At 40.3% G+C, this 13,065-nt stretch overlaps 1 protein-coding gene across 3 annotated transcripts in view; it reads right to left on the bottom strand.

The window, feature by feature from the left end:
- Positions 1-6,171, bottom strand: part of trip4 (thyroid hormone receptor interactor 4) — a 90,456-nt gene extending 84,285 nt beyond the window's left edge. For all 3 annotated transcript variants that reach the window (XM_081359644.1, XM_081359645.1, XM_081359646.1), the window contains exons 1-6: positions 5,999-6,171; positions 5,212-5,387; positions 4,004-4,134; positions 3,698-3,916; positions 3,095-3,173; positions 2,895-3,000 (exon numbers count right to left, since the gene is read on the bottom strand). In XM_081359644.1, coding sequence (XP_081215770.1) covers positions 2,895-3,000; positions 3,095-3,173; positions 3,698-3,916; positions 4,004-4,134; positions 5,212-5,387; positions 5,999-6,078 — 791 coding nt within the window. In that variant the 5' untranslated portion in view covers positions 6,079-6,171. The remainder of the gene's footprint in view (positions 1-2,894; positions 3,001-3,094; positions 3,174-3,697; positions 3,917-4,003; positions 4,135-5,211; positions 5,388-5,998) is intronic.
- Positions 6,172-13,065: the final 6,894 nt, after the last annotated feature.

The raw sequence follows: 13,065 nt of genomic DNA, 5'->3' as shown, positions 1-13,065 counted from the left end.
TGATCTGTATAGTCACAGCGTGTACATATAACAAGGCTTTATGAGACAGAGACCATTTTTAATCGTATAAATACTGGGAACTATATTCTCACTAGGCGTAGGAGCACAGCTAAATCAACAACAGGGCGTCTCGTGTGCTGCGCTAATCACTCCGCCCAAGTAGCCACTCCGCCCAAGTAGCTGTGCTCCTACGCCTAGTCAAATAACACTTACAGAACGCACAGAAATGAAAAGGGTATGTATGGACTTATCTAACTCTGGGGGATACTGTGAATAAGCTAAAGTTCCAAAAAGTCAGAGTGTTCCTTTAATGTGGGGACTTAATACAAGGACTCAAAAACCCATCGTGTTACCTTGTAAGATGCATTGTTACAGGTTTCATGTGTCAAACACAACTATGCAAAAAAGCTTCTTTTTTGTGCATTTTTTTTTGGGGGCCATATGACAGAGATATGATATTCTATTCGTCATATTTCTGTTTTACATAAAACTGAAGAATATTCGGTACATTACTGAATTCTAAAATGATCTGATATTAACCTTTGCATGGATTTCTTTTTAAAGGAGCTTAGGCTCATGTAAACAGAAGTTTTGTATATGAATATGCTTTTAAGTTTTTCTTGCCTCATGCGTTTACATTATCTTAAAGCAAAGCAATTAAACATTACATGTTTACAAGTAAAATATTTGGGCAAATGCGTGTAACTAACGTGAAACAAGCAAGCTAGTACGCATAGGCCACGTAGTGTTGGTGAAATAACACATTAGTGGACCGGAGGGAATAATATGGATTTTTTTTCCAAAAATCCGTGGGAACCCTGAGTGTATGCGTACATATCTTCTTAAAATGAAATATATGTGCAAATAAGGACACTGATACAGCAGTACGTCTAATCATGAACGCGATGAAGGGAGGGATTATTCTGATACACAGAGGACAATGATGTAGACCGACAATTCAAAGAACAATGGACAAAAATATAATATGCCTTTATTCTTTCTGTTAAACTGACGCGACATTTGTTCAGACTGTAGTGCTCGTGAATGTAATGAATATATTATTATTTAGACCTTTTAAATGTTCTTCCTCTTTCGTGTGAGTGTGTTAAATAGGGTTAAATTTGTTAAATGCATCAAGGTGCATTCAAATACGCATTCAAATCCCTCAAAAAAATCCCTCAAATCCGTTTTTTGTTTTTGTTTTCCCCCCTCCATGGTCATATTTTAATATTCATGTGTCTGTATAATGAGTGTGTTGCAGGTCTGTGTTTCATTGGTTGTTGTCTCCCCTCTTCCCACAACTTTACATGCCCATTTCTTGAGACTCTTTGAACTCTGAGGTGTGAACGATCAGTGCTACAACAGGGGGGGTTTCATGACACTTTAAAAGTCTAAGCCCGGGAAACACCAAGCCGACGGACGGACGTCGGGCAGTTTGTGTGCGTCGGCCGACTACGTTTTCTCAGTGTGTTCTGCACGGTCGGCAGAAATTGGTCCTCGTCTGCTTTTTTTCGGCCGATTCGACATGTTGAATCGGCGTCGGGCCGTCGGTGAGAGAGAGAACTCTGATTGGCTGTTCAGCTTAGTGAACGAGTCAGTGCACGAGAATAATAGCAAAACAGCGAGCAAAGAAGTTAAAACGGTACAGATGGATGGCTGTTCTAATGTTACGTCATCTTACATGAGTGTTCCTGGCGAATATTTCAATATTAACATAGCGGAGTGGAATAAAGAAAGTGTTTAGCAGGATTGATAATCAAAACAGTAAGCACGCACTGCTTTGTTTATGGTTTGTGTATCTGCAGCGTCAGTTTCCCTTTTTGAATGACGAATATGTAAGGAATAATGTAGAGCGAGGCGGTTGTTATAGCGAATACAACCCCGACAGGCTGATCGGGATCCCGATGTGAAGCGGAGCTTGAATCAGCCTGAAGGGGTTGTATTCGCTATAACAACCGCCTCGCTCTACATTATCCCGCTTATTACATGGCTACCCACCAAATAAAACAATAATTTGACACAAAATATTGATTTAAAAACGATTGTATTGCTTCCGCTAAAGAAAATAGTCCGTTCCGTCTCTACGGTTAGAATCCTGTGTCCATAGCAACGATCTGTTTTTCATGGCAACGGTGTGTTACACTTCGCGGCGGTCTGTTATCAAGAATTATACCATGGTCTGGGTGAATACTCGATTCTGATTGGCTGCAGGGTGTCCATTAAAAAGTGATAATGGACACCTAGGAAAGGCGTCCCGTCAATTTGCCTGATGACAGTTCTAAATGATTGCGCTGGCTCAAACTCACTGATCAACTGCTGCGGTCGGGTCGCTGTGGCCACGTTGCTTGGCAACGCCTGTATACGGGAGATATTAAATAGTGCGCTCGACTTAATAAATAAAAACCCTCACGATTTTTACTCTAAAACACATTAAAGTATTATTAATTGATTAAATATTTCTTTCTTTCGTAAGTGACCATGGTATAAGCGGGTTAATGCCCTTCGAGGTGTCCATTGTCAGGTATTAATGGACCTCCGCTGCGTGTCGGACGGTTCACGCCTCGCCGTCGTCCATTAATACCTGATAATGGACACCTCGTCAGGCATTAACCCTTACATAACAGACCGCATTCTACATTAGAATTCAACCAAGCCATGTAATAAAGATTAATACATCTGCCAAAATAGACAGTTGTCTCATTTACACGCAGGCGTTCTCTCGGTGTGTTCAAGTGCAGGTTTTCCCCCCGACGCAGGCGACGCAAGGCGACAACACAGTTCTTTGGCGTCGGTTTGGTGTGTCTCGGGCTTTAGACGATCAGTGGGCAATTCCGAGGATGAAATTAATCTAACCCTGGCAATCGCACCGCAACAGTGTATTTGGACAGGCAGACCTGTTCTTGTCAAACTCCAGAAGTTTGTCTTTGTGCTTTACGGCTTTTTCCAGACCAGTCTTCATCCTGGCCTCTTGGTGGGGCAGATAGTCCCGTTCAGTTCCCTCTGGGTCCACACAGAAAAACAAAAGGCTGTCAGTGTCACACAAATGCTACAAGTCAAAGGAAAACACATACTGTACAATCACTTCATGTCTCACCTCCCATGAGTTTTTTACGGAGCTTTTGACTTTTGTTGGAGTCTCGCTGCAGTATCTCTTGCTCCTCATTTGTACAGACCTGAATTATGTGTGAAAAATGTTAAACGGTGATAATGAAGGCTTTTTAAACAGTTGTTCATCACTATCATTATCAAATTGGCAAGGTCCGTAAGATAGTTGACCGGTATGAGCTTTTCCATGGCCAGTGAAAATATCTATAGTCAATATTTATACTATGATTGAAAAGTTTGGGATCTGAAAGATTTTTGTTTTTCAAAGAAGAGTCTAACGTTCACCAAGGCTTCATTTTATTAGATCGAAAATAGTTTAAAACTACAAACGAACTCAAAAGTAAAAGATTTGAATGGTAATGAGAATGTTTTCATGATCATTCTAATCCAATTAAAGTCAAAAGTTGAATGAGTCTTTCATTTACTTTGTGCAAAATATAATTTCTTATTTAATTTTTTTATTTTTTATGGGTGGAGATGAGACCCATACATGTTTTCATGAGATTCACCCTTACTCAATTCACACACACAAACACAAAAAGCGCTAATCACTAACACACACCGCACTGATGAGTAAGAGGACCAAGCTCACCAGACTGCCGCAGAACAAACAGGGCCCGGATCCCTCTTGCTCACACACGATCCGTCCGCAGCTCAGACAGTTGTTGACGAGTCTGTGTTTCTGAGCCAAACACTCGCAGGACTGACGGCCCGGCAGCAGAACCGCCAGCTTATCTCCACCTTCTTTAGCATACAGATTCACAAACTTGTTCTTCTTCTTCACTGAGCCGGAGCCGCTGTTCTCCTGAGCCTGATAACAGCAAGTAAATCCCTCCGTAAGTCTTTCCAATTCAACTTCGTATATAAGAGTTTACGATATTTAAATAAGGTGACGTACCTTCATCAAGTCAATGGGAGTTTTCACAGGCTCCTCCGGCTCTGCCTGACAGACAGTCGCAATCTCTTGCTTGTTTCTTCCCTTTCGCTTGGTCTTCTTCTGGTTGTCTTTGGGAGTTGTGTCTAGACCCTCTGGGGCAGATATTTCATACAATATTACTTTATTGACACTCAACAGATATATTTCTGTGTTTTCAATAACATAGAAGCCTATGGAGGAGTGAGACAGCTCTCAGATTTCATCACAAATATCTAAAAGGGTTAGTTCACCCAAAAATGAAAATTCTGTCTGTAATTACTCACCCTCATGTTGTTCCAACCGCGTAAGACCTTCGTTCATCTTCGGAACACAAATTAAGATATTTTTGATTAAATCTGAGAGTTGTCTCACTCCTCCATAGGCTTTCAGAGGGACTGAAACTTGCTGGCCCAGAAAAGTTATTAAAGAGATCGTTAATATAGTCCAAGTGACCACAGTGGCTCAATCTTAAGTATATCAAGCGACGAGAATACTTTTTGTGCGCAAAAACAAACAAAAATAACGACTTTATTCCACTATTCATTTCCTTCTCTCTGGGCCTCGTAGTGTTTTTGCGTAGCGCGTCTGTGTTGCACGTCATCACGCATCACACACATGACCCGCTTTGGCCAATTGTGAGCCTACGCGGTGACGTGTAACACAGACGCGCTACGCAAAAACACTACGTGAACCAACTAGAAGGCCCAGAGAGAAGGAAATGAATAGTGGAATAAAGTCGTTATTTTTGGTTGTTTTTGCGCACAAAAAGTATTCTCGTCACTTTATAAACTTAAGATTGAGCCACTGTAGTCACTTGGACTATATTAACAATCTCTTTAATAACTTTTCTGGGCCAGCAAGTTTCGGTCCCTCTGAAAGCCTATGGAGGAGTGAGACAACTCTCAGATTTAATCAAAAATATCTTAATTTATGTTCCGAAGATGAACGAAGGTCTTACGCGGTTGGAACAACATGAGGGAGAGTAATTACAGACAGAATTTTAATTTTTGGGTGAACTAACCCTTTAATTTGTGTTCTGAAGATGAACGAAAGTCTCACGGGGTTGGAACAACATGAGGGAGAGTAATTACTGACAGAACCTTCATTTTTGGTTGAACTAACCCTTTAAGTTAAATTCTGAATTCTTAATTATGTATTGACACTGAAAACATCAGTGTGTCTGTATTTACCCATGACTGGCTCTATCCTGAAGACGCCTCCCAGACCATCAGGCGATTGCTTTCGACACCTCTGCCATCTCTGCACCAGCTCATCCACAAACTCCTGCTTCTTCCCCTCGGTTCCTTGTAAGAGATCTCCAACATACTCCACAATTTCATCAGCATTGTCAATGGAAAGGATGTACCTGAAAAACAAAACAAAAAAACAGGCATTTTACTGACTTACACCCCAGACAGCAATATAGTGTCGGCCCAGATCCGGAGCCGTGTGGAATCCATGTGGACCAGATGTGGACCAACAATATGTTTCTTCTCACTTATTTCCACAAAGACTGTTTTCTGTTTGGATACTGGATGCCCACACATACCCATCACAAACTATAAAGAATCTACTGTCTGCCATCATGTGTTTATTAGTCACCACATACATTTCACATAACATTAATATATCTTTCACTTATGGTTATTATAAACATTTATGTAGCGGTATGGGACTAAATGACATAATCATGTACCAAGGTGTTTCCATGTAACTTTTGTCGTGCCCTGCCATCGTATTATTGGAAGTACGATGTCACAAAACATGGTAGCCTATGTTATTATTTTGCACAAGAGAGTGCGGCCCACCAAGTTATCTCTGCTCGTTATTATACATGAAATGACTTATATATATACGAATTTGTACACATTGTCAGTTCTGTCATTTATATTTTACAGCAATTATACAATTGGCATTAGACAGACTCGCGCACAATTCATTCTCCAGAGGCATAAACATCTACTAAAATGTACTTACTGTACAATGTCGTCGCTTGCCTCTAATCCAAAACCATGCTTTAACTTATCAACAGTCCAGCGAAGCAAAGAATCGGTCATGATGAAGTTAGTAAACTGTGAGACACTGCTGTACTGAAACTCAGAGCTGTCAGGATTTCTCTCAGAGACTGTAACGTTAATGGCTTCCGGGATACGTGTTTCATAATAAAAGTCTCCATCACGCTTTCAGGTCTAGTGTGATGGGTTAAAACAATAATAATTATATTAACTATTTACTGTATATTTTACAGTGTTATATTTTTAGGCTATTAAAGTTTGTCGGTGCTTTTCATCAAATGTAATTTTCTATCTCGATCGCTTCTTAAATTTATGAACATCGTATTATGAGGCTTTTTACTTTTCTCAACGCTAGACAGGATGAACCAATCACAATTCTTGATAATTTCTTGAAGAACTTTTATTAGTATTATTATAATTGAAAGCATTTTACAGAATTTTTAAGGCCTATTTAAATGTCAGAAAAGAATCCATGTGGTATACACCTGAAATACTAACGTTACATATATTATATGGCACTAATATACAGAAGTCAGATTTTCATTGTAGCTACATGTTGTTCTGAAATTTCATTTTCAATATGAGCTATAAATTCTTGGTTTCTTAAAAGTATGGCAACGTTTCTTTAAAAAATACAATGTAGAATATCATAGCTGATGCAGCATGCTGGTGGTCTGGCATGTGTTATGATGTGTGTTTTTTTATTATAAACTTGAAAAGAGAGAAATAAGAAGAACAAATGATTTTAAAATGGATGCGTGTGTGCGTATGTCACAAACACACACACACACACACACACACATATATATAGGGGTGTGCAAAGCAGCCGGTATTTGTATCTGTATTTGTATTTGTTGAGGGGGGGAAAGTATTTGTATTTGTATTTGTATTTGTATTCGAGTAAAATTCAAAATAGGCGTAAAAATCTATTTTTTTTTTGCGTTACACTTCTAATTTACGTTATAGTGTAAGTATTCTTTAATTATATCCATTATAATAATTATGGATATGCAATATTGGTTGATGTTTTTCCATAAATCAAGCAATGAACATGTAACAAGGAACGTCATTGAAAAGAAAAAAAACATAACAGCCATTACCTACGTTAACGTTACTCTGTCAACAGCCTATTGTCTAAATTACCGAGCTAACAGAGCTACTAGTGTTGTCACGCTACCAAAATTTCAGTATTCGGTATAGGCTACCAGTGAAAATCCACGGTTCTCTGTACCTATTTTGGTACCAAAGCTTAATTTAGATTACAAAAGATGGAAACTGTAGTATTAAAAACACTTTACAATAAGATTCCATTTGTTAGATAACATAAGATAAAGTGACCTAACAATAAACAATTATACTGTCGCAATTATTCTCCTTGGGTTAATTTAAAAATACATTTTTAAAATCAAAAGTTAACATTATTTCTGTTAACATTATTTAATGCACAATGAATGAAGTGAACAAACATGACCAATCGAATGTTTGTAATAAATAACATTCACAAACATTAATTAATGTTGTAAAAATATATTGTTCGCTCAATGTGTTGATGTTTAATAAAGCATTAAGTAATGTTAATGAATGGTATCTTTGTTACCAAACTATACAGGAGATAAAACGTGTTTTATTTGACTTGACTGTACTTTTATTTGATCCAAAACTGCATTCATATTTAATTTTAAAAGGGCTTTTTAAACCTGCGTCTGTCGTTGCTATGCAACCATAGGCGCGCCTGGAAAAACGAGCGCGCCTACATTTGAAATCTGCACGCGCAAAAACCGCGCTATGTGAACGGCCCCTTATGACAACGTGATATTAGCCTAATCCAAAATATTTCCATATGTGGCTCTTTCCTCCTTTCTTATCAACAAGTGGATTTACAGCCACCACATCAGCAGCACCGCCAGTCGCTATGTCTCAGCGCTTATGAACTATGAAGAGGACGCAACGGCACGCGCTTCGTGGCTCGGGCATGCACGCGCATCAACTACCGGGTTTGAGAGGTGTCAGTCACCTCTTTTACTCACTCACTCACTCACTCTGCACTGCGGTCTCATGAGGAAACGCAGCTTTTTGATATAAAGTTTTTCTTGTTCCCGAATACAAATATTTTAAAAAGTATTTGTTCGAAATAAGTATTCGTAAAAAACACGTTATTTGTGCCTTTCCGAATACCGTATTCGGGTTCGGCTCATATATATATATATACTGCTCAAAAAAATTAAAGGAACACTTTGAAAACACATCAGATCTCAATGGGGAAAAATATCATGCTGGATATCTATACTAATATGGACTGGGTAATGTGTTATGAATGAAAAGATGCCACATCATTTGATGGAAATGAAAATAATCAACCTACAGAGGATTGAATTCAAAGACACCCCGGAAATCTAAGTGAAAATGATGCAGCAGGCTTGTCAGTTTTGCTGAAATTTCATTGCAGCAACTCAAAATGGTACTCAGTAGTTTGTATGGCCCCCACGTGCTTGTATGCATGCCTAACAACGTCGGGGAATGCTCCTAATGAGACGACGGATGGTGTCCTGGGGTATTTCCTCCCAGATCTGGACCAGCGCATCACTGAGCTCCTGGACAGTCTAAGGTGCAACCAGGTGATGTCAGATGGACCGAAACACAATGTCCCAGAGGTGTTCTATTGGATGTCAGGTGAGCGTGGTGGCCCTTCAATGGTATCATTCCTTCATCCTCCAGGAACTGCCTGCATGCTCTCGCCACATGAGGCCGGGCATTGTTGTGCACCAGGAGGAACCCAGGACCCACTGCACCAGCATAGGGTCTGACAATGGATCCAAGGATTTCATCCCAATACCTAATGGCAGTCAGGGTGCCATTGTCTAGCCTGCAGAGGTCTGTGCGTCCCTCCATGGATATGCCTCCCCAGACCATCACTGACCCACCACCAAACCGGTCATGCTGAACGATGTTACAGGCAGCATAACATTCTCCACGGCTTCTCCAGACCCTTTGTCTGTCACGTGCTCAGGGTGAACCTGCTCTCATTTGTGAAAACCACAGGGCACCAGTGGCGGACCTGCCAATTCTGGTGTTCATTGGGAAATGCCAATCGAGCTCCCTGGTGCTGGGCAGTGAGCACAGGGCCCACTAGAGGACGTCGGGCCCTCAGGCCACCCTCATGAAGTCTGTTTCTGATTGTTTGGTCAGAGACATTCACACCAGTGGCCTGCTGGAGGTCATTTTGTAGGGCTCTGGCAGTGCTCATCATGTTCCTCCTCGCACAAAGGAGCAGATACCGGTCCTGCTGATGGGTTAAGGACCTTCTACGGCCCTGTCCAGCTCTCCTAGAGTAGCTGTCTGTCTTCCTGGAATCTCCTCCATGCTCTTGAGACTGTGCTGGGAGACACAGCAAACCTTCTGGCAATGGCACGTATTGATAAGCCATCCTGAAGGAGCTGGACTGCCTGCGCAACCTCTGTAGGGTCCAGGTATCGCCTCATGCTACCAGTAGTGACACTGACCCTAGCCAAATGCAAAACTGGTGAAAAACAGTCCGAAAAGATGAGTAGGGAAAAAATGTCAGTGGCCTCCACCTGTAAAACCATTCCTGTTTTGGGGGTTGTCTTACTGTTGCCCATCTAGTGCACCTGCTGTTAATGTCATTAACACTAAAGCAGCTGAAACTGATTACCAACCCCCTCTGTTACTTAACTGACCAGGGGTGCGTTTCCCGAAAGCATCGTTGGCCAACTATGGTCGCAAGTTCCGTCGTTACCAATAGAGTTCAATGGACATTGCGATGAACTTGCGACCATATTGGCCAACGATGCTTTCGGGAAACGCACCCCAGATCAATATCCCAGGAGTTTATATAAGCTTAATAAGCTATTAGCTGAGCTAACGCTGTGCCTGTGTAAAACCTAAACACAGCTGCAGTGGATGAGAGACTGAGCAGAATAGAGTTGAGCCTTGATTGGCGGTGATCGGTACAGGCAGCGCATGTGAAACTCAATAAAGATGAGAAGGAAACGATATCACTCTTTAGCTACTTCCATACACTATACATGTAGTTTACCTTTGTTGTAATTTGATTATGTGCTGGGCCACATGGAGGTTGCTTTGGGGCCGGATGTGGCCCGTGGGCCGCCAATTCAATAGGCCTGCTGTACAGCAACAGCTGCACCTCCAGTCACCAGACCGTCAAACTCCTGAAGTTTGCGGATGACACCGCCCTCATTGGGCTCATCTCTGGTGGGGATGAGTCCGCCTACCACCTGGTGACCTGGTGCAGCCAGAACAGTCTGGAGCACAACGCTCTGAAGACAGTGGAGATGGTCGTGGACTTCAGAAAAAGCCCAGCCCCACCATCCCCCATCATCCTGTGTGACTCCCCAGTCATCACTATGGACTCCTTCCGCTTCCTGTGTACCATCATTTCCCAGGACCTTAAGTGGGAGCTGAACATCACCTCCCTCACCAAGACGGCCCAGCAGAGGATGTACTTCCTGCGGAAGCTGAATAAGTTCAACCTGCCAAAGACAATGTTGGTGCACTTCTACACCTCCATCATTGAGTCCATCCTCACCTCCTCCATCATCATCTGGTATGCTGCTGCCACCGTCAGGGACAAGGGCAGACTGCAGCGTATCATTGGCTCTGCAGAGAAGGGGATTGGCTGCAATCTTCCATCTCTTCAGGACCTGTACGCCTCCAGGAACCTGAGGCAAGCAGGAAAGATTGCAGCTGATCCCCTAACTCCTCCTCCTTCCTTTTTTTCAAATATGAAGAAGACATTTGTTAAATTTATTTGGAACAAGAAACGCTCCAGGCTTCGCTTATCGCTTCTGTACCTTCCATTCGAAAGAGGGGGGTTACAACTCCCTAATCTTTTATGGTATTTTAAGGCAGCCCAACTAAGAGCCGCATGTTTCTGGTTTGCTAGTCCATCTCATACTCCATGGGTTCAAATTGAAAAAAAAGATGCAGGAGAATTGAGTCTTGATACATATTTATACTCTGACTCTGTAAGGAGACTCAAAAAAAATACAACTAACCCATTTGCTAAAACCATTATTTCAGTATGGCATGAATCACAAGCTGAGCTGGGAGTGACACCTGTATTATCTCAACTTTCCCCTATTTGGGGCAATGCAATGTTTACTCCAGGCAAATCAGACTCAGGCTTTAAGTTGTGGTGGCAGAAAGGCATACAGAAAATAGCAGACCTTTATGTAGAGAATACATTGATGTCCTTTGAAATCTTAAGGGAAAGACACAAAATCCCCCAGTCCCACTTTTTTAAGTTTCTTCAGATCCGTAATTTCATACGATCTAAGATTCATTCATATCAGTGTCCTCCCTTAAGTATTTTAGAAGAATTGGCAGTTAAAAATCCCAATGATAAAGGTAAAATCTCTATGATATACAGTCAATTTGTTAATGCCTCTAAAGACTCAACAAATCATAAAAGACTGGCTTGGATTGATGATCTCCAAATGGATGTCACTGAAAATGAATGGGAAAAAACTTGTGCCCAAGCACAAACATTATCAATAAATACTCGTTTTAAATTGATCCAATATAATTGGTTAATGAGAACATACATAACACCTGAAAAATTGAATAGATTCAATCCAAATATACCAGATATCTGTGGAAAATGTACAACTCATAAAGGAACATTATTTCATTGCATCTGGCAATGTGAGCACTTACAATCCTTTTGGAAAGAAGTAATCAGTGTATTATCCAAAATTATTGCTAAAGACATCCCTGTTTGCCCCAAAATCTGTATTCTTGGTCTACTTCCACCTGCCTTATCTTTGAAATTACATGAACAGAAGCTTATAAATCTGTGTTTATTGCAAGCGAAACGCCTGATTGCCATACACTGGAAAAATACTTGTTGTCCATCTTTATCACTCTGGATCAAAGAATTGTCTTCTTGTATAGCAATAGAAAGACTGACTTACTCAATCAAACAAAAAAAGCACATATTTTACAAGATCTGGGACTCCTTCCTTCATTTTCTGGAACAGAATGGAAAGACTCTTGTTTAATACCAATAATGTGATCTTGGGCTTTTGTTTATTTTATTTTATAATTGTTTTATTTTATTTTAATTTATTTTTTTATTATCATTTATTTATTATTATTATTTATTATTATTATTATTATTATTATTATTATTATCTATTGGGTGTGAATATACCTTTATGGTTCTCTTGTTGGGGTAGGGAGGGTGTTTATTGTTGTTGTTGTTTTTTTTTTGTTTTTTTTTTTTTTGTTTTTTTGTGAAAATCCTGTATTGTATTTGTATTGTAATACAAAATAAAAAAAATATGTTCACAAAAAAAAGATTGCAGCTGACCCCTCCCACCCTGGACACAAACTGTTTCAGACACTCCCCTCTGGCAGGAGGCTGCGGTCCATCAGACCAAAACCTCTCACCACAAAAACAGTTTCTTCCCGTCTGCAGCTAGCCTCATTAACAAGACCCAGGTCCCCCACTGACACTCCCCCCTTGCAAATGATACAAATGTCTCTGCACATATAAATACTATTTAATTTCATATTATGCACAAACCTGGCACATTGCACATATTTGTTGTTAATTGTTAATCTTTGTTGTTTTTTGTTGTTTTTGTATATTTTTATATTACAATACTCTCTTCCGTTGCAATACGTCTGCACAACACAAACCCAAAATAATGCACATGTAAATATCTGCGACGTTGTTCTTTGTCTGCTAATAGTTGTATTGTATTATTTTTCTCTATTATTTTTATTATTCTTGTATAACTTGCATTGTCTATTTCCTATTTATATATTTCTACATTTATTTATGTCAACTGTATGTTTGTCTACGTGGAGCACCTTATCAACAAAGCAAATTCCTTGTATGTGTAAAACACTACTTGGTAATAAAGCTCCTTTTGATTCTTCTGATTCTGATTCTGATATAAATTATGAAAATTGTTAGCCTGGATGCCAGCCGAACTTAGCCCCGCCCACAAAAATTTCTGGTCGGGAAGTTCGGTCTGGACTTGA

This window comes from Scardinius erythrophthalmus (genome assembly GCF_964197995.2).
Source record: "Scardinius erythrophthalmus genome assembly, chromosome: 2".
In the NCBI taxonomy this organism is placed as follows: domain Eukaryota; kingdom Metazoa; phylum Chordata; class Actinopteri; order Cypriniformes; family Leuciscidae; genus Scardinius; species Scardinius erythrophthalmus.
The sequence above is the reverse complement of the archived record's forward strand: the minus strand, read 5'-3'. Positions and strand labels throughout refer to the sequence as shown.